This window comes from Capsicum annuum, chromosome 5, assembly GCF_002878395.1.
Source record: "Capsicum annuum cultivar UCD-10X-F1 chromosome 5, UCD10Xv1.1, whole genome shotgun sequence".
Taxonomy (NCBI): Eukaryota; Viridiplantae; Streptophyta; class Magnoliopsida; order Solanales; family Solanaceae; genus Capsicum; species Capsicum annuum.
In genome coordinates, this window is record NC_061115.1 from 13,128,401 (window position 1) to 13,150,851 (window position 22,451).

The 22,451-nt window shown below is 35.6% G+C and overlaps 2 protein-coding genes across 2 annotated transcripts; both read right to left on the reverse strand.

The window, feature by feature from the left end:
* Positions 1-966: 966 nt before the first annotated feature.
* LOC107870343 (cytochrome b-c1 complex subunit Rieske, mitochondrial) lies at positions 967-8,076 on the reverse strand. The gene is made up of 2 exons (XM_016716836.2): positions 7,483-8,076; positions 967-1,820 (listed from the first exon to the last, which is right to left on the reverse strand). The coding sequence occupies exons 1-2, from the start codon at positions 7,652-7,654 to the stop codon at positions 1,177-1,179; spliced, it is 816 nt and encodes a 271-aa protein (XP_016572322.1). The 5' UTR covers positions 7,655-8,076; the 3' UTR covers positions 967-1,176.
* A 720-nt stretch (positions 8,077-8,796) lies between these two features.
* Positions 8,797-16,180, reverse strand: LOC107870342 (glycine--tRNA ligase, mitochondrial 1). Its single transcript, XM_016716835.2, has 9 exons — positions 15,602-16,180; positions 13,108-13,490; positions 12,706-12,823; positions 12,262-12,456; positions 11,944-12,168; positions 11,052-11,111; positions 10,884-10,964; positions 9,952-10,357; positions 8,797-9,303 (listed from the first exon to the last, which is right to left on the reverse strand). Exons 1-9 carry the CDS (start codon positions 16,100-16,102, stop codon positions 9,071-9,073), a joined length of 2,202 nt encoding a protein of 733 aa, XP_016572321.1. The 5' UTR covers positions 16,103-16,180; the 3' UTR covers positions 8,797-9,070.
* Positions 16,181-22,451: the final 6,271 nt, after the last annotated feature.

Sequence of the window (22,451 nt, forward strand, 5' to 3'; positions counted from 1 at the left end):
GTGACATGTCTGAAATCCTTTCAACTGATATAGATGATGAAAAGCAACTCATTAGTTCCCTAATCCTCCTATATTGTCTACTTACTTTAGCTAGCCTAGCTAGCTTGAAGTTTATGGGATACACAACTATAGTTGTAGTGCCGGAATCAATTTTTTAACTATGATGATTCAAAATAAATTTTTTGCTATGATGATTAAAAATATAAAAGAGAATCTTGATCTTAGATATATAATAATTTTTTGGATGAATCCCCTTAAGCAGTTACGCGTCCCCAGCTCCTTACCACACCCTCAATTTGCAGCAAAAACATGTCGCTCAATAAGTATGCCATGCTGGATCAGAGACCTATGCCCAGTACAAAAGTTTGTCCAGATGAATCTTGGAAAAACTTTTTACCTTTTCAATGGTTCGTAAGTTTGGTCTGAAGATTCATCTGGAGACTTCGTTGTATATTGCGTGTAATGACTGAGCTAAAATTTCTATTATATAGGTGCAACACTAGAAGAGAATATAAAAAGTATCAAGTTGGTATCAATCCTTCTTTCTTTTATCAATGACAACATGGTGTACCAAGCTTATGTCATGCACAAGGTACCCAAAAAAACAAATCACAATGATCTATCGTATGCAATCTTAACATTGCATTTCTACATAAGCTATTTTCATAGTTCAAACTCACAACCTCCTAATCACATGACAAGTTTATAAGTTACACAAAGATGCCCCCTCCATTCAACCAAGTGCAACATCGTCTTTTATATCAACAGTAGGAAGTATGTACACAAATACCCTAGTTTAAATGCACCATCGACATTCACTGTAAATTCACCTATAACTCCGCCCCTGCGTGTGATTGTTCATTGCATACAGCCTCAGTCAATAACAAACAGGTTAAACAAAATTGGATGTCAGTGCCAAAAGAAAAGGGTTAATGAAACTCATAATCACATATTTGGATTAGTAAATATGTAAATCATAGAAAATTTATTCAAAATAAATATGAAGCATGAGAAAAGCTCTTAACAAGCATCCAGCAGAATTATTCACTCCAAAAACGTGCTACCAGTACTGGTCAGTAAATACAATCCATGTATAACTCAAAAGAAAGCTAAACGCAAGATCCAATTTTGGTCCAGCAGCTACAAGTTGTTCTGCAACTTAAAAGACATAATTTCTCAACCAATAAGTAACTTGTTCTCTTCCAAGAAGCTGTAGGTAGGGACCTCCAGATTATATGGTGCAGGTCCTTTGCGAATCCTACCGGAGATGTCATAGTGGGAGCCATGGCATGGGCAAAACCAACCACCAAAATCACCGGCATTTGGTAAAGGGATGCATCCTAAGTGAGTGCACACCCCGACAACCACAAGCCATTCAGGATTTTTGACCCTCTCAGCATCTTGTTGTGGGTCACGAAGGGAGGTAAGATCAACACTGTTCGCCAATTTGATGTCGTCGTCTGTGCGGCGCCTGATGAAAACGGGCTTACCACGCCACTTAACAGTAACAGTCGACCCTGGTTCAATGCTGGAAAGATCGACCTCCAGAGAAGCAAGTGCAAGGACATCTTTACTAGCAGACATGCTCAGAACAAACTTCAGAATCAGGAGGCGAAGCAATGAGGCATAGACGAACCTTCCTCCTGTCAAGACGAAGTAAGCAAAAGCACGTTTGCTTGGATCACCAGGTGGAAAACGCTCATGGTTGCTCTCGTCATATACAATTTTTGAAGTGGGATTCTTAATAGCAGCCACTGTGGCTGGAAGATCTGGGACTAATCCCATCTGATTTGCGGGAGAAACTGAATTGGATGAGAAACCTGAAACATTTGAAAATTGTTGGAAGTTTGCTAACAAATATCAAAAGAACTTTTTTATTATTTATTCTGTCCCTGAGCCGGGGGTCTATCGGAAACAGCCTCTCTACTTCGTCTGAGGTAGTGGCATGGACTGCGTACACTTAACCCCCCCCCCCCCCCCCCCCCAAAAAACCCCCCACTTTGTGAGAATACACTAGGTATGTTTTTGTTGTAGTATTAACTATCCGAAGAGTCACAACCACAATTACAGAACTTATTAATAATAAGTCTAAATAAAACAAAGAAACCAACATCACAATAAGAGTTTCCATATTTCATTGTTTGGATCAGAAAACAGCTCGGTCTTAATCTAACTTTGATTTTATTCTTTGGAAAGCAGTGTGTGTAAAGTTGTTTTAGAGGAAGTGGTTTTGTTCAGTCCTGTGTAAATATATATACTGTCTTTATAGATTTTGCGAGCTCCCTCACTTTAGCCTAGCCTTGTATCCTGATACTTTTTGGCTAGCTCCCAGACTTACTATGCTGCCTTGTAATGGAGCTAGCAGATCTACTTTCGTAACCTATGCATCTTCTCAATGCCAATCAATGAATCAACTTACTTTATGTAAGTGGTTTGTACGATTTACTTCACCTGATTAAAAATAATAAATGAACTTAAAAAAAGGCAATTGTCTAAGAGTTGGAAAAGTTATTTACAGAAACCACCCCCTTGAGTTGTTTTCCGGAAACAAACCAAATATTGTAACTGACATATAGGTTAGACAACAAAAGCTTTATACTTCTTTATCACTGAGTTAAAAACAATAGATACCTATTTCCAAGAAGTTCACCGTGATAACTACTGAAAACTTGATTTTCATGAAGCACTGCATGGACAATCTGGACGCAGATGAATCAGAGATGTTTTGGTGACAAAAAATAGCAATTACAAGTTCTGAAAAATAGGTGCATTCCCATCTGGACTCAAATGAGCTCGAGATGTTTTGGTGACAAGAAGGAGCAATTGCAAGTTCTGAAATATAGGTGTATTCATAAAAACCTCTCTGGCTTAGCTAAATTTCAATAAGTAGCTTTTAAGCACCAAGCGCAAGTACTTTTTAAATGCTGGAGCTAATTTTATGAACGGAAAAGGGCCTAAAGTTACCTATTTCAAAAAAAAAGGGCCTAAATTACCCCTCACCTATTTTTGCTTCCTGGTTAACTCCTAGACTTACAATAGGAGTTTTTGTTCTCACGAGTTAACCACTACTCTCTTATGTAACTACTCTGCATCCTCTTGATGCCTTGCGAATATAACACATCTTACTTCATCGAAAAAAAAAAAAAATTGCCCCACCTATTGAAAATGGTATAAAACTACCCTCTACCCACCTATTAGCCCCCTTATACCCCCGACTTCCATCTTTGAGCTCTATATTGCCCTTAATTTTAACGGCCCCCCAAACAAAATGTTTCATTAATGACGTGGAGCCCCCCCCCCCCCCCCCCCAAATCGGTCACCATATAATTAGTTGAATTAATTTAAAAGACCCACCAATAACTCATCCCCCAATTAAAATGGCCCAATTCCTCACGCTGAATTTCACTTCTACAGTCTCTATGCTTTCCCAAAATTCAGAATATTAACTGTGTTTATTGATGGAATAAATGGATATCCCAAGTTGTGTATTTGGATGAGTTCTTGAGAGATTACATTCTGGTATAGAACCTAAGTTATAAACTCCTTGTATACAGTGATCTCCTCTTTTTTGTAACGATGTTTTATCTAACCATGAAAAGGAAAATCTGAATGTAGTGTAATAACAACTTAGTTTTGTCTTGGCTATGAGCTGATAAGCTTCTTAAAGCATTAGAAGCAGAAGACACCAACTACTTGACAATCTCATCTCACAAAATTCTTTTATGGGTGGAACTTCTGTTTAGACTTACAAAGAGATTGTGCTTCATCTCATATGTGCAACACTAATTGACAGGTTGTGGTACTAGGCTCTGCATCAGAAAACTAATGACCACAACATCACAACAGCTTTTCGATCCCAAATTCCCTCTATTTAAGTTCTTGATATCAAACATCCTTGGGAGTGAAAAAACGAAAGTGCACTGTACTCCCTCCACCCCCACCCCCCCAAAAAAGAAAGAAAAAAAGACTAATAATCATAACATCACAGCAGTTTTCCGTTTCCCTCTACTTTAAGTCTCAATATCAAACATCCTTAGGAGTGAATATGCACTGAAACGTAGATCGACAATTTCCATCCCAATAATTCACAACCAAGCAAATACATAAACCAAAACAAAAAAAGAAGTCGAACTTTTCACAAAACGAAAAAAAAAACTAATAATCACAACATCAACAGCTTTGCGATTCCCAATCCTCTCTACGTCAGTTCTCGATATTAAACATCCTTAGAAGCTCAAATGCCTTGCAACATAGATCTACAATTTCCATCTCCCATAATTGATTACCAAAATAAATCACACTTTAAAAAAAAAAAAAAAGGGGGGGGGGGCCTCATAATCATAACATGACAACAGCTTTTTGATTCCCAATCCCAACTACTCAAGTTTCTAAATATTTAGGAATGCAAATGTATAAAGAAACTCAGATCTACAATGCCCATCTCCTAACAAATAAATACACAACAACAAAAAAAAAAAAAAAAACTAATCTTTTACAACAATAACAACATACCCCTACCTTGGAGTGGAGTCTGGAAAAAATAGATTGTACGCAGGACCTTGCCCCTACCTTGATAAGGTAAGGAGGTTGCTTCCCATAGACCCCCCCCCCCCAAAAAAAAGAAAAAAAAAAATTAATAATCACAACATCATAATAGTTTCTTGATTCCCAATCCCCTCTACTTCAGTCCTCAATATTAAACATCCTTAGGACTACAAAAGAACTGAAATTAGAGCTACAATACCAAATACATATACAAACCAAAAAAAGAAACTAACTATGACCAAAATATATATTAAAAAATTATAATCACAGCATCACAAGAGCTTTTCGACATCCAATCCCCGTTACTATATTTCTCAATATTAAACATCCTTAATAATGCAAATGCCTTCAAATTTAGATCTACAATTCCAAAGAGGGAAAAAGACTAATAACCACACCAATTTTTCTGTTCCCAGTTCCGTCTTATCGAACATCCTTAGGAGCTCAAATGCATTGAATATTAGATGTACAATTCCCATCTCCGATAATGAATGGCCAAAAAACGAACTTTTAGCAAAAAGAATAAAACTAATAATCACAACAGATTTCCGATTCCCAATCTCCTCTAATTAAGTTCTCATATTAAACATCCTTAGGAGTGCCAAATAAATTGAAACTTAGATCTACAATTCACATATCTTAACAAACAAACACACACACAAAAAAAAAAAAAAAAAACTTTAAACGAAAACATCATAATCCCACGCATGGGGTCTAGGGAGGATAAGATGTACACAGACCCTATCCCCTACCATCCGATAGAGTTTCAGTTCAAAAAGTGTAGATAATAAATCAATGATAGAAACGAAAGTAACGACAACAAAGTAGCAAGATAAACATACTTAGTAGTTTAAACTCATTGAATCTTAGATATAGAATTCCCATTTCCTAACAAATAAACACAAAAAAAAAAAACTAAACTTTAAACAACAACATTGTAATCCCACATGTAGGGTCCAGGGAGGATAAGATGTACACATACCTTACCCCTACCTTCACGGGGGTAGAGAGGTTGTTTCCAATACACCCTCGGCAAAAAAAAAAAACTTTTAACAACAAAATGAACTAATATCACAACATCATAACGGCTTTTTGATTCCCGATTCCCTCAAATTAAGTTCCCAATAACAAACGTCCTTAGGAGTGGCAAATGAATTGAAACTTACATCTACAATTCCCAATCTCCTACCAAACAAAAACAAAAAAAAAAAAAAAAAAAAAAAAGCTATCTTTTAACCAAAATATAAACTAAAATCACAAACATCCTTAGGAGCGCAAATTCATTGAAGCCTAGATCTACAATTTCCAACTCCGATAATTCATTACCAAAAAAAAACGAACTTTCAATAAAAAGAAAAAAAAAACAATAATGACAACAACTATCCGATTCCTTACTCCCTCTAATTAAGTTCTCGATAGCTGAACATTCAAATGCATTGAGAATAAGATCTACAATTCCCATCTCTGGTAATGAATTGCCAAAAAACTAACTTTTTACAAAAAGAATAAAACTAATAATCACAACAGCTTCTTTCCAACTCCTAATCCCCACTACTTAAAGTCTCAATATTAAACATCCTTAGGGTTCCAAGTCCATTCAAACTAAGATCTACAATTCCCATATCCTACCAAATAAATACACACAAAAAAAAAGACCCTCTAATTACAATAGCTTTCCGACTCCCAATCCTCTCTACTTAAGTTCTCACTATTAAACATCCTTAGGAGTCCAAATCCATCAAAAGTTAGATCTATAATTCCCATTTCCTACCAAATAAACACACAATGACACAAACAAACAGAAAAAACTAAACTTTAAAAAACAACAACAACAAATTTTACTCCCACAAATACGCAGACCTTACCCTGCCTTTGCTGGGTATATAGACTGTTTCCGACAGACCTTCCGCACAAAATAAGTCTAGTAGATAAATCAATGATAGAGAGTCAAACAACGACAACAAAATAGCAATACAAATTCTCACTACTTAAATGCTCAATGTTAAACATCCTTGGGTTTCCAAACCCATTGAAACATAGATCTACAATTTCCCATTTCCTACCAATTAAACACAAACAACAAAAAAACCTGAACTTTAAACAACAACAACAAATTTTACTCCCACGTGTGGCGGCCGGGAATGGTAAGATACACGCAGACCTTACCCTACTTTTGCACGGTATATAAACTGTTTCCGACAGACCTTCGGCTATAAATCAAAGATAGAAAGTCAAACAACGACAACAAAATAGCAATACAAATTCTCAAATTAAACATCCTTAGGGTTCCAAATCCATTGAATTTCAATAAAACAAGTTTGAGACAAGTACAATTCAGAAAGAACTTGACCAAGATGAGCTTCAGTGAATGTGAAGTTATATTTAGGTTTCGGTAATCTACAATTCCCATTTCCTACCAAATAAACACACAAACAAACAAACAAAAAACTTAACTTTAAATAACAACAACAATTTTACTCCCACATGTGGCGTCCAGGAATGGCAAGACATACGCAGACCTTACCCTACCTTTCCTGGGTATATAGACTGTTTCCGACAGACCTTCCGCTCAAAATAAGTGTAGATACTGAATCAATGATAGAAAGTCAAACAACGACAACAAAAAAGCAATATAAATTCTCCCTATTAAACATCCTTAGGGTTCCAAATCCATTGAAACTTAGATCTACAATTCCCATCCCCTACCAAATAAATACACAAACCTTAAAAAAAAAAAAAAAAACTAAACAGATAGACATTCATCTTTCCCGATAGACATTCACCTTAAAATAAGTGTAAAAATAAATCAATCATAGAAATTCAAACAACGACAACATACCAATATAAAGAACAGATCCAATCGACTAAAAATACCATCAAAAACTAAGGATCAAATTAAATAATAATTAATGAACACTGTAATATGAAGGAGCTGACCTCTGATTTGATAAAGAAAGGACGATACAAGCGAAGGAGAAGGAGATCTAGCCGCTGGCGGCGGAGGAGACGAAGAATCATCGTTAAAGGTGATAGAGGTTCTGGTTGTAAAAAAGCTAGATGAAGATCTAGCTGCCGAAGATGTAAACTTTCTACCGGCTACTCGTAGCATCTTGCTCTTCTTCCTCTTAATTCTTTTCTCTTCACCTGTGATTTAGGGTTTCCTTTTTCTCTTCTCGATGATGATGGGTGAAATGAATGAACATAAAAGAGGAATATATGACTTCTGATGATCAGATAATTAATTAACTTCTTTTTTATACTACTTAGTATTTCTTTTTTTCTAAGAGAAAAAAAAAGAGTAATTTATGAGAGGTTTGTGGTTCATTTTGATTTGAATAAATATTTTGCTTTATGAAAAAAAAAAATTTGAAGTCGGTTTTTTGTTAAATAATAATAATAATAATAATAATAATAATAATAATAATAATGCCATTTCAAAAAGTAATATATATCTTTGGACATCATGACTTAAATTGAATTGGTCATATTTCATTGTTCTAGATCCATGTATCACTATTTTGTAAATTTATAAATACAAAGATTAAGTTGTTGGAAGGGAGGATTCTTCTACCAATCAACTTTCACCAATATTTGTTAGCCCAGTGCCGGAGCAACAAAGGATTTAAAAGTGAATATACGAACTAATCGAAGGAATTAGACATCTACTATATATACATAAAAAATAATTTTAATCATATATATAATATAATTTTTCATCAAAGGAGGTTCGGATGAATTCCATATTCTAAGTGTATCTCCGCCCCTGCCTGCAACGAGATAGTTCGAATATGTAAATAGCAGATGTGCAAGTATTCTAATTAGGAAGTGTGAGAAGTTGTTAGTTGCATGCCTAAGAAATATTGATGTGGGGAGATTGGACAAAATATAGTGTAACTTCAACTTATCGAAGACAATAATTCTTTGATAGAAGGGTGCGAAGGTCAAAATTTAGTTGGAAGACAGTAGTATTTCTTTTTCATTCTCAGCATGTTAGCCTTTCTTCTTTTTCTTTTTGAGATTTAGATATCTATTACAATATGCTGCTATTATTATTTAGTCTCATTATGTTATTGTTTTTCACTAAACTCTTTTTCATCATTTGTTCAGCTAAGTGTATCAAAAACAATCTTCTACCATATTAATATAAGAACAAACATCTGCATACACTCTGCTCTCTCTCTCCTTATTTTTGCTACTTTTTGGTGATTTTTCCAATATAAGCAGGGTACTCTTAATGAAACACACTGGAAGTGAATAAAATACATCTACACTCTTGTAACTTTATTTCATAGTACATCGAGTATTGTAGGTTATAGCAGCAAATATAATTAGGGGCCTAAAATTAAAACAAGTCAAATTAGCCTTGAGCCAGAAGAAACTAATCTCAGTTAAATAGGTCCGCAAAAATAATTCCTCGAGTTTTTGATAACGATAAAAATAGTATAAATGCTATCACTTGATGATTCATGTTCTAGACCACCCGCACACCGGAAGCTTTAGTGCCCCAGACGGCCCGGCCCCTCTTTCACTCCTCTGCAGTTTCTGAAGAATGTAAAGGATACATCTTCAAAACATCTGCCCAGGTGCTCACTCCATCAGTCACTTCTCTCACGACGGATGCCACCTTCTCCACATCCACCCGGACTTGATCTTTGCTATCCCTCTCTCGTACCGTCACTGATGATGTTGAATCAACAGTGATGGCAAAAGGAACGCCAAGTTCATCTGTTCTTGCATACCTTTTCCCTATGGAAGTACCTGCAACATAAGTGAGAACAATTAGTATGGATAAAAATGCCACAATGGAATACAACCACTTCATCTCAGACGACGTGAATAGGCCCTGGGGCTAAGATCAGTCGAATTACCCTTTGAATAATACAGGGAGCATCTATGATCTAACTAATCAGTAACGATAGAGTATCAGATCATAGCAGATAAAGCTAATATGCTTCCACTCATCAGAATAATAGTGGCAGAGTAAATTGAACATATGTCTAGAGAATAGAAGAGAAAGCAAATTGTTCCAGTGGAAAGAGTTACATCAATACATATACGTAGAAACAAATTATGCACAGAACAATCTGGACAAGCTTGATCCAAAATGTTATCAAGTCAATAATGTATGGGGAAAAAATTAAGGTATGGTATCAGATTCAGAGTTTGATTACTATGTACTCAATGCAATTATAGTTCATATTTTGGTTATTCTGATTTTGGACAGTATTCATGTCTCTTACGTGGGTAAGGACAAGTACGTGAGGGCATAATGAAGGGCAGAGTATCATAGCACATAGGACAAAAACAAAAAGTAGTCTCTCTCCTCTTCTCATGAATCTGTTTTCATTATGTTCTAGACCGAAGCATAACACAAAGTAATCAATTTAAATATTCTTAGCAATGCACCTGTTATATCAATCTTATGCGAGATTCCAGCAGCAGTCAAAGACTTTGAGATTAACTTGGCAACTTCTTCATATTGTTGATTCTGAACCAGTGGAAAAACAGTGCATTTGATGGGAGCCACAAGGGGTGGGAAGCTGAAGACATTTAGCTGCTCATCCCCAGCTTTACTTGGCCTTGTGTAGAATGAATGTTCATAAAGACAGTATATTATCCGCCCAATTCCAAAAGAGGGCTCAATCACAGAAGGTGTAAACACTCTCTGGTGCTCTTTCTTTTTTTCCTTGGAAATAGAGACCATGTTTTTCTTAATAGTGACATTCTTACCGAGGGTACATACATGGAACTCTACCTCTCCCTTGGATTCCAGATCAGCCTTCATATCCATAGCTACCTTTTCTTCCATTGCCTGGTGTAAACAAAGGCAAGCAGAACCACTTAGCATTACTTTCTTTTCAAATATAGCTCTTCAAAACTGAAGGAAAAAGAGATTGATAAAGCCTGTTTTAGCCTTTCTTTATGCGTCATACATTTACCAACTAGCCTCCCTTTCAGCTTAAAGTTTCAAAAGTAATCAGCCAGAGGGCCCGTTTTCAAGATGTTCAAAAAAGAGGTAGACTGTTGGTAACTAAGAACAGTCTGGTTGAATGAGAAGCCAACGGTTAATCTTGCTTGCAATACTTCCTATAAAAGAAGACAATGTTTGACTGCTCTTCCTTCATTTCCCTAAACACTCTTTAAATGGATCATTGTGAGGGTTAGGGGGGCTATTATTAGGAGACTAGCAGAAACTATAGAATATAGTGCTGCAATCACCACCGGTTACCAGTTTTATTACAGCAAAGCAATGTATCCATGAAATTCTTCAATGAGGTAAACGTGGCAGAATTTGAATTCAATTGAATATAGGTTGAGGGAATGAATGCGCAAGTTACCTCCAAGGATTCAGTGACCTTTTTTTGGTTTCCCTTGAATGCAAGTCCAAGCTCCTTCTTGTTTGCTGTTATGACCAGTTTCTGATGTTACACAACAATTAAAATCAGATGGTCACCAAAATGCACACCGATTGTATTCATGAATGAAATAGCTAAATAAACAGCTACCTCTACTTCTCTTGGTTCTGAGAATTTCTCTTGAGCCACAAGAGCTACAGAACTTTTTTCCTGTCACCCAAAAATGTCCAACATGTTATCAGCACATGCAAGATAATATCCAGATCATCAAGGAGAAGAATATTAAGAAGTTAAAATATATGCCGACATTTAGAATTCATTTTGGTGAATGGAATTCTAATGGATTTCTGAAAAGTTCTAAGTCATCGATGTCATCACTAATGCTTTTTTTCGAAATAATAATACATATGGTACACATCAGTTTTTTCAGGAAAGGGTGATGCAAATTTAAAGAGACAATACTGAATGAAAAAGTTGGTAGATGGACATATACACAGACAAAAAAGAATAAAACATTGAGAGAGATGAGAATCTACAGAAAATGGGTTAGAAGGGCTCTAACTCCACAAGTTCTTCAAACTCGTCTACACCACCCTATCAAAGGCAAGAACTGATTTCTCAAAAGCATTTCTATGTTTAACTTATGAAGACACTCAAGTCAAGCTTTCAAGGCAACTGTTGCGTTCAAAAATGACCATTTGGGACAATGCAAAAGTATAAGTGTATAACCAATAATTCCTTGCCCGCATATCCTCAACCAAAAGCTGGATTACGTCATTATATGTTCATCTAGTTAAGTTTAAGAAGAAAAAAGTGCTGCTTTTATTTGAGGCACCTTTTTTGGAAACTCGGAAAAACTTTTCCTAGAACACTTTTTTAGAAGTTTTTCTAAAGCCCTTGCAAAATGATAATACTGAGTTTTGAAGAAGTGGTTTGAGGGTGTTTCCCAAACCAAAGATCTTCCACTCACAAAATATTCACAGATAAACCACAACTATACAATAACTTCTAAAAGTAAGATAAAACAAAGGTAAACTTTTACCGAATGGGCATGCAAATCATATGCAGATCTATCAGCAATACCAACACATTCAATCCAACCATAAGAACTCTCAATTTCAGCATCCCAACAATCTGCAGCATAGTGAGCCATCTCATTTGCAAGATGTTGGCGGAAACGCAGACGGTCTTTGTCTATTCCAAGCCGTGTTAGGAAAAGATAAACTCTCCCAATAAAATATCCAAGCGTTTCATTATTGACAGTTCCCTGGCCAAAATTGATTCAGATAATGATGTTATGGCTTGCATATACAAGGGCAAGAAAGAGGAACAAGTACAAAGACACACAACGGAAACTCACTCGAGAAACAGCTTCGCCAAGCTGTAGTCTCTTTGCAGATTGTCCAGACACTTGGTCATCTCTAGGAAACATTAGAAACTCCAATTTTGCAACATCTGTAAATTTTGGATGAGATTTGTCCTGGGGATCAACAAAATGTTCAATTTCTGCCAGAGTGAACTCACGAACTCTGAGAAGACCTTGTCGGGGAGATATCTGCAGAAACAAATTCTACAACAATTAATTACTGCTTACTTTATTTTGCAACATGATGTGCATATCTGGTGCGGAAAGAGACTTATACTTTATTTTGCAACATGATGTGCATATCTGGTGCGGAAAGAGTCTTAACTAGTTTAATTTGGTTATAAAGATTACTAACACACATAGCATAACCATATCCAGAACAATAGACGAAGTGCAGAAAGACATTGTAATTCACAATTGAAAAGAAGAGCTTATGACCTCATTTCTAAAAGCCTGACCAATTTGGGCAGCAGCAAAAGGAAGCTTATTTCCATTATAATAGTATAGATCTTTGAAATTTACAAATATGCCTTGTGCTGTTTCAGGACGCATATACCTGCAACGAAAGAAAAAGGTAGCACGTAAGTGAGACAAGCTTCAAAAGAACAATAAGCATATAATAACCAGCATATGGAGTTCACAGAGACCTCTGGCAGTATGACAGACTCGAACTTTGTTAAGTAGGAAAAGAAAATAGGGGAAGTTTAATCAGGCGAAAAAGGAGACCTAGTATGAAAAATACTGAATCATGAACTCCGTTGTACCAGAAATTCCGTTAAACCAATAGATTTTTTTCTAATAAGTTCATTAAACTAATAGATTCAGAAACATGATTCTTACCCTGGGCTCACGCCAGATGGACCAATGGATGTCTGAAACATCAGGTTGAATGGATAAGGATCAGAAAGTGGATTCTTTGTATCTGGTGCAGTTATACCATATTCCTTTATCTTGGCACCAAGCTGCTCAGCAGAGAGATCATCTAAGACTGCAAGAATGTGCTTCAATTCTGCAGCCTTTTCTGCAGACAGGCTGAAGTCCTTCTCAAGTTTTTCTTTACAATAATCCTTGAGCAGATGATCAGCACGATAACATGTTCCTGTCTTCTCGTCCTTAACCATAAGATCAGTGAACTTATCAACATGACCTGATGCTTTTAGGACAACCTCAGGGGTCACGCAGGGACAGTCAACTTCCAACATGTTCTCCTCCAAAACAAAATGCTGGAATATGACAGGAAAACCAGTCAAAAAATCATGAGAAGGTGAATACAAAGCTTAACAGCTCCAAAACTTGAGTTTCTAGTCTTTTAACCAGTTTAAGGTAGATGCAATTGCTTACTGTCTTTTGGCCATGAATGCCTTTCTAACCTCTTTCGAGTTGTTTTTTTAAATTTCCCAAAAACATTTCTTCCTTTTATAGGGTGCTATATCACCTGATCCGATTATTAAAGTTCTATAAAACGAACCCCATTGAATATATTTGACTCAACTAGCCTTGAACCTAGTGATTATATGCTATTTTATTAGGACTCTTCAAAAATGTCAACGGGTGCGTGTTGGACTTTAAAAGTAGTTCATTTTTGAAGGATCCAACACAATGCAGCATCATTTTTGGAGAGTCCGAGCAATATAGATTCTAAGGAAGGATATTTGCTTAGTGAGAAAGTGCTGGGCACCCCTAAAACCCTTACTGAACTATTGTTACCTATCTTCTTTAGGTTAATTTTTAAATATTAGCTAAGGCATATTCAAGAAATATCAACCAAGGTTGTGGCTTAGTGGTCAATAACTAGGTTGAATCAAAGTTTCAGGTTCAAACACTAGGTGAGTTTTTCCCATTTGTGCTAATAGACAGAGTTAAGTGGCACCTATTGCTGGTTGCTGGTGGGAGGTGGCAAGTATCGCGTGGAATTAGTCGAGTTGCGTGATATTGGCCGCAACACAACGTTTAGCGAATATATAAGGAAATAGCTATACAAATTGTTTGCCACAACCAAAATGCAAATCCTCCGGTTCTTACTGTGTTGACTATAAGCATTCTGATTGGAGGTCAATGAATTGAAACTTGTAAGAACATTTTCAAAAATTTAAATAGAAATTCTAAATGCCCTTCATCTTCCAATTTAATCCTGCATAGAGCAGAAGGGATACATAGCATTCACGAGACAAAAAACATTAGGTAATTTCTTCCCATATGTTATAGTCTTGGTGGACACAGTCACCTAGTACCTAATGTGAGTGGGAGGTAGCAAGTATCTCGCGGAATTAGGAATTAGCCGAGGTGTATGCAAGCTAGCCCAGAAACCACAATTATTAAAAAAAAAAAACTAAGTGATTTTTTCCCATATGTCCTAACCTTGGTGGACAGAGTCACAGAGTCACCTGGTAGCTAATGCGGGTGGGGTGTACGCAAGCTAGACCAGAAACCACAATTATTAAAGAAAAAACTAGGTGATTTTTCCCATATGTCCTAACTAACCTTGATGGAAAGAGTCACAGAGTCACCTAGTACCTAATACAGGTGGTAGGTAGCAGGTACCTCGCGGAATTAGGAATTAGCTGAGATCAAGCTGGTCCGGACACCACAATTATTAAAACACAAAAACACTAAATTATTTCTTCCAATATGTCCTAGCCTAAGTAGATAGTGTCATCAGGTACATTGTGGGTGGGAGATGACAGGTATCTCGTGGGATTAGTCGTGGTGCATGCAACTTGTCCCAGACACCAGGATTATCAAAAATTAATAGGTGATTTCTTGCCGTCTGTTATAGCCCTAGTGGACAGTGTCATCGGGTACCTATTGTGGGTGAAAGTTGGCATGTATCTCATGGAGTTAATCAAGGTGCACGCAAGCTGATCCGGCCACCACAATTATTAAAAAACAAAAACACTAAATGATTTTTTCCCATATGTCCTAGCCTAAGTAGATAATGTCATCGGGTACATGTTGTGGGTGGGAGATGGCAGGTATCTCATGGGATTAGTCGTGGTGCATGCAACCTGGCCCAAACACCATGATTATCAAAAATTAATAGGTGATTTCTACCCATCTGTCATAGCCTTGGTGGACAGTGTCACCTGGATATAGCCTTGGTGAACAGTATAACCTGGTACCTATTGCGGGTAGCAGGTTGCATGTATCTCATGGAATTTAATTAAGGTGCACACAATCTAACACGAACACCAGAACTATTGCAGGTCATAGGTGGCAGGTATCTCGTGGAATTGGTCGAGTTGCGCTACAGATAATTCACTAACATGCCAAAACTAATTGATTCACTAAAATACTGAAACACTAATAGTATGCTCATGAAAAAATGGAAACTAACCTGGCGCCAGAAAGCGAGTACATTCGACTTAACAGAACAACCAGGAGGACCATAATCATAAAGACCAGCAACACCTCTATATATCTTAAACGACGGAATATAAAACAACCGTCGTTCAAGTGTATTCACAACATTCTGTCTAAACGCATCTCTACTCGCAGCCGAAATACCACCAGCACCACCACCAATAGCAGCTTGTAACTTACTCTCAATATCCGCTTTCTCGAGTTTCAACGCATTCAATGCTTGTACAGCAGCATCGATTTCCGACTTCGATGCACCTGATGACTTTAATTGACGAACGGCGCCGCCTTGGATTTCGATGGTTGATTGTTTTTGTGCGAGTGTTCGGCGAAGTGAGTTTTCGTCGGCGTAGGCGGTGGACATTGAGCCGGAAGAATGAGGAGCTCCGATGTAGGGTTTAAGGGAGAAATGCGTGGGGTTTACGCGGCGGCGGCGGAGGGAAAATGCGTAAATAGTCAGAGTATGAAGGATACGCATGCAGCACTAAAGCGTTAGTCCACTAGGTTTTTCTAGGTGGGGGTAACACAACATTAAATTAGTTGGAAAAAAAATACAACATTAAATTAGTTGGAAAAAAAATACAACATTAAATTAAATTAAAACATAAGTTACAAACATTAAAAAATGACAAAATAAGTAAATAGATTTCTGAATTTTTTGACTTTTCTCGTATTGATGTCTCAACTAAGTCATGTACCTATTAAACTCTGAAATTCTTCATAAAATGTGTCAATTGACCACATTTCTCCCAAAATATTCTTATTTCCTCAAAAATGTGAGAAACCGTAATTTATTCTTATTTATGTTCTTTTTTAAAAAAAAATTCTTCTTATCAGTTGAAGGTAAAATTCCTCCAAAATATTATAATCTGAGTTCTTGTGCAAAAATTATTTAATGGGATGTGTGAAAATAGAGAAAACTAATCGTTTTTTAATAAAGTGAATGATGGTTCGAAGTTGGTCAATGGATGCATTAGATGGGTTTCACCGACGATTAGACAGAAAATGAGGTGAAGGTCGTTGCGAGTGTTTTGGTGGTGGTTTAGTGGTGTTGGGAGGGTGGCTGGTTATGTTGGAATGGCGTTTTCCAGCGAAGATTTCACCAAAAAAAAATTTGAATCGTGTGGGTCTCTTCTTTGTTATTGTTGCTTGTTGTTGTATATAAGTATGTTTTGTATTTTTACTCTTTTTCTTCCTCTTATGACTGTTGGATGTTGTTTTGGTAGAAAATGGAGGAGTGAAGATGAACTTTTAATGGTGGAAAGGGATGAAAGACTAGAGGAAGAAGGCGGCAAAAAAATAAAATTATTTTTTTTAACAAAAAATTAACTTTTTTTCTTGGATGACATGTAATTTTATCGTTGGTTATAATTTTCATGTCATGGCAATTGACTTTCACGCGTCAAACCTAATATGAAATTATGCAATTTGTGCTTAATTGACACATTTGTGAATAAATAAAGGGTTCAATAAGTACATGACTTAATTAAAGTGTCAATACGAAAAGTCAAAAAATTCATGAGTCTATCTATATATTTTGCCTTTAAAAAAAAGTAATTAGGAGTAATGTTTTTAAATATAATTTAAGTTTTCTACACTATTCTGTAAAAAATATTTTACACCATCAGTTAAACTTAATTTTCTGTTACAATTACCCAGGCAGGTCAAGTGTGCAAAAAAAAATGCTTTTAAGTTTTTTTTTTAATCTCACATTAGCACCAGAGGTGATACTAATTCACTCAAAAGTTGTTTAGGGGATAAATAATTGCCCGTAAAATTAAGGCTAAAGTAAATTTGACGGACAAATTTAGAGGTGCTTTGATATTTTTTTCTCTATTAAAAATAACAACAACAATGTGTTGTATAACCATGCAAAGTGAATTTTAAGAAGAGTAGAATATACACAGACTTTATGCTTACCTTAAAGATAGAGAGTGTTTTCGATAGACATTTGGCTTAAGAAAAAAAAAAGTTCAGAGAAAGTTCAAAACAAAAAAAACAAAGAGCCGAAGTAAAAATTAACAGATAGTACAAGACAATAACAACAATAAATAATACGACAGTCAAAGTTCAACAAATTAACAATAAGTAATTATATAAGTCAAGGATCAAAAACTACATGAGCAATACGAAAACTACTAGTATGGATCATAAATAATTAGACAACACACTATTACATGTTAACTTTCTACTATAGTCATTATCCTCTATAACCTCTTATCTTAGATTATGTCCTTGATAAGTTGAAACTTTGTCATGTCATGTAATGTCTAATCACCTCTTTCGATAATTCTTCGGTCTACCTCTCTCTCCTCAAATTATTCATAGCCATTTTTCACACCTCTGCTCTGAGGCATCTGTACGTCTCATCTTCAGGTCATCTTGATCTCACTTTTTGCATCTTGTCTTCCATCAAATTGCCTACCTTGTCCTTTATATCCTAATTTCTAATCATAACTCTTACTATTTCCACACATCCATTGTAATATTCTCATTTCGATAGCTTTCAACTTTTAAACACGAGAGTCCTTGACTAGCATCAACACTCCATCCCATACAACATAATAGTCTAGCTACTACTATCAGAACTAGTATTTAAGTTTTATTGGCATTTTCTTGTTACATAATATTTCGGACGCGAACTTTCATTTCATCCATCCTATACCGTATTGGTGAGTGACATCCTCATCAATTTCTCAATTCCTTGGATTATGAATGCAAGATACTTAAAACTTTCTCTCTTTTGAATGATTTGTAGATTTTACACTGACCTCACGCATTACATCACTAAACTTATACTTTAGATATTCGATCTTGGTCCTGCACTCCTGTTCAACCTAAACTCTATAGATTCTGTGGTCTATTTTCATTCCTCCAGTTTAGCGTTAACCTTGTAGCAAGTTCTTCGTGTTTCTCTGTAACACCCCGTATTTTCAAACTAGAAATCGGACCGTCGTTCCTATGTGTGAAAGCTCTAATTTCATGGTTTATATTTAAATTCATGTGTCATGATCTTTCTCCTAGTATATGAAGTGATTATGAGGTGAAAATGTTCATAGAAATCGCTTAAAGCAAAGTTAAGCTAAGAATCCTTCATTCGTCCAAAGTTTGATATTCGATTCTACAAAGGTCCACTTTGAACGTGTGTAACTTTTGATACACATAAAATTCTCCAGCTCAAGACCTACCAAATTGTATATAATTTAATTAGCTTTCCAACGATAACAATTTTGCCTAAATCCGTTAACCGAGCGAAAAGTTATGGCATTTTTCGTATGAGGCAGTAAACCGACGTGATCTTGACGCGTTGCGTCGACTGCGCTCCGATACAAAACCTGACGCGAATCTAAACTATTTTTTTGCGTTATTTCAATTCTTAAAGGATTTAGGGGCACTTTAGTCATATTTCCTCACCCAAATTCGATCCTTAATCATCCTTAAACAAAATTAAGCTTTTTAGTAATGTTTTAACTCTCTCAAGATCCCTAATTCATCTTTCAAGAACACAAGAGGAGAAAACAACTAGGGTTTGGGCAATCAAGCTTAAAGGTCCAATCTTTTCAAAATTTCTTCGTGATTCTTTGCAATTAAGGTACGTGGGGCTATCCTAAATCTCATGGGCATGGTTTTATGATTTTACAAGCTTTGAAGATATTTATGTATGTATATGAAAAAGGGTTTTGGTTAATTGTTTTAAGAGCATGCATTGTGGAATCAATTTGATGGAATTATGAAATTGTCATGGGATTTTCTATAATTTTGATTTATAAATCTTGTGCTTATGTGATTTGAATCCGAAAGATGATTTACGAATGTAATTTGTGAAATTTCACTCCCCATGATGAAATTTACAAACCTTGCATGATAAAATTTGTGAATTGTTTTTGAGAGCATGAATTAAGAGCCCCTCTTTTTATCATGAAATTTGTGTATAACTAACGTCGGGGGCTGATTTGTGAATGATGGGAAACTCTTGAGTTTTAAATGTCTCTTTAATCATTATGCATGAGTAGAATAAATGGAATGGCTACTATGTTTTCAAGATTTGTAAAGAGTGTATTTGAATGAGTTTAATGTGATTTTGATGATAAGAACCCTCATGTGACTTGATAAATCTTTGATGGTCATAAATATATTTTTTTGAATAAGAAGGGGTGTGGAATGATGTGATGTAAATGACTTGCAAGTCGGGGTATAACGATACTCCTTTATGAATTGCCCTTAAAAGAACAAGAAAAGAATGTTATGAGTGAGATGCATGTATTTCTATAATAGATTTTGAAATTGGGTTAATGCGAGTTAGGTGGTTATCCGAAGAAAGCACGAGTCAGAAGACTCTATGCTAGAAGTTGTTGTTTACCGACACGGGACCTTGGCACCCTGCTATGTGATCTTGTGTGCCTAATATTATGTCATTCAAATTTGGGACTATGGTTTAGAGCCCTGCTTTGTGATCTTGAACCCAACCACGACATGTTATTTTGATTTGGGGCTTTGACACCCTGCTTTGTAATCTTGCGTGCCCTCCCCTCACTAGTACTCCAATATTGGCGGCAATTGAGATCTGGTAATCGGTGAAAACTGTGAAATTGTAGGGTTTACCACCTAGCTCAACCATGTTGGGAGAAATTGAACCACATAGGGTAAAAATATTGTTGAAACTCAAATACATTGCCCATGTATTTTCGAATGATTTCTGTGATACTATGTTTTACAAAGGTTCTCACCTATGTTGTATAAAAGTATATTTTATTTTTGGATTATTCTGCGTACCAGTACATCTGTATTGACCCCTATATTTCAGAATTCTGAGACACAATCCTGGGGTCCCGTTAAGCAGTAGATTGACTTGTCAGAAGTTTGCAGCTGGTGAGCCTCCCTTACTTCGGAAGGCCTGGATTAGAACTTGTTATTGTTATTTTATTTTGATTCACGGTTCGACTGGGGGCCTTGTCCCAGTTTTAGACAAGATGTTGGTTTTGATGTAGATTTCGCAGACTAATGTTAGACGTTGTTAGAGGTTTATGGGTTCCATTCCCGATTGTCCAATTGAATTGTGATATTGACCATGATTCCATATTGTTTTATATTTTTGCATTTTCATATTTTTGCATTTTCCTTCATATTATATGAAAGTGTGTATGATTGCCAGATAGAGAAGGGCGCTTGGACCTTCATGGTTCGGGATGCCCGTCACGGCTAGGGCCTCGGCTCGGGTCGTGACATTCTCTTTATGTCTTTTTAGTTGGTTTCATACAACACTAAAGCATAATGTTTTATAAAAGGAATAATATACTTTATATATTTTAAAATAATTTAAATTATACTTTCTATATTTCAATTTGTTTTTTGTTTTGATATTGCACGAATTTAAGAAAGGAAAAAAAACTTTCAAATCATGTGTTTCGAAGTAAAGATATATAGAATATATAAAAATATCATTTAATCTTGTGTACTTAAACACGTCATATTGAAATTAAAGAGTTACCAACAAAGAAAAAGAGATATTTTTTTTTGCAAATTAAAAGTGGAAGGTGTATCTGAATCCATTGGCTTGATCTTTAGAGTTTATAGAGAAATATTTGATTGTTTAATTTGAATGTCTGTAACTTGTATAAAAATGACGTAATAAATAAATATGTCCTTTAATTTGACAAGATATCATATTTGTGACCTCCAACTTTGGGTGTGCACAAGTAGACACTTAAACTTTATAAAGTTGAATAAGTAGACACACACGTTCTATGTAACATAATACACGTAGGACACTATGTAGGACAAGAATTGGTCACGTAGGATACCACATAGGACATATATGTCTATTTATTTAACTTTATACAAGTTTAAGTGTCTACTTATACACACCTAAAATTGAAGGTCATAAATGTGATCTAAGGCCTTAAAGGATATATTTATGTATTGTGCCTATAAAAATCTTTAAGTTGATCCACATATCTTCTTTGCTTCGTATCAAAATTTTTGATTTATTTTCTAAATTATGAGTACTTGTATTTTCTTATTCTATTACTAATATATACAAGTGGCGTAAAGCAGGCAGGAGGCAGTTGTCCAGCCAGCTTAGCCGAAGGATAATTTTCTTATTCTATTACTAATATATACAAGTGGCGTAAAGCAGGCAGGAGGCAGTTGTCCAGCCAGCTTAGCCGAAGGATAATTTTGTCATTTCACATATCCCTCTAAGGGCATTTGTCCTTGCACAACAATCTCTAAGGATATTTTCGTCCTTCCACATCTATCTCAACCACCGCAAAAAACTCTTTTCTTTAGAAATTCAACACCGGCAAAAGTAACCTTAGATGAAAAAATTAAAGAAAAACAAGCACCCAATAATCAAGATTGAACAAAAACAGTCATCAAAATAGTGCTACAAACAAAATTCAAGCAAAATATAAAAGAAACCCCAAATGGGCAATGCTACAAACAAAATCTATATATATAATAAAACAAAGAAGTTAGCCTAAAATTATGCCAAGTAGCATATTGAGAACTAGTCACTTGGTATTTTGGCAATAAAAATCTATTTTGTTGGCAACAAAATTTATTTTACTGACGAATTATTTGTTTTATATATAGATTTTTAAATTTTTATATCTATTTTCATATCTATATATATAATAAAGCAAAGAAGTTAGCCTAAAATTATGCCAAGTGGCATATTGAGAACTAGCCACTTGGTATTTTGGGAACAAAAATCTATTTTGTTGGTAACAAAATTTATTTTACTGATTAATTATTTCTTTTATATATAGATTTTAAAATTTTCATATCTATGTTCATATTGTGGTAAAAAATATTGAAGAAACACT

Coding starts and splice junctions, on each gene's coding strand:
- LOC107870343 (XM_016716836.2), bottom strand. CDS start 7,654: ATGCTACGAGTAGCCGGTAGAAAGTTTACATCTTCGGCAGCTAGATCT. Junction 1,821..7,482: donor CTTTCTTTATCAAATCAGAG/GTCAGCTCCTTC, acceptor CAAATGTTTCAG/GTTTCTCATCCAATTCAGTT.
- LOC107870342 (XM_016716835.2), bottom strand. CDS start 16,102: ATGCGTATCCTTCATACTCTGACTATTTACGCATTTTCCCTCCGCCGC. Junction 12,169..12,261: donor TTGGCGAAGCTGTTTCTCGA/GTGAGTTTCCGT, acceptor AATTTTGGCCAG/GGAACTGTCAATAATGAAAC. Junction 10,358..10,883: donor AGGTCACTGAATCCTTGGAG/GTAACTTGCGCA, acceptor TGTTTACACCAG/GCAATGGAAGAAAAGGTAGC.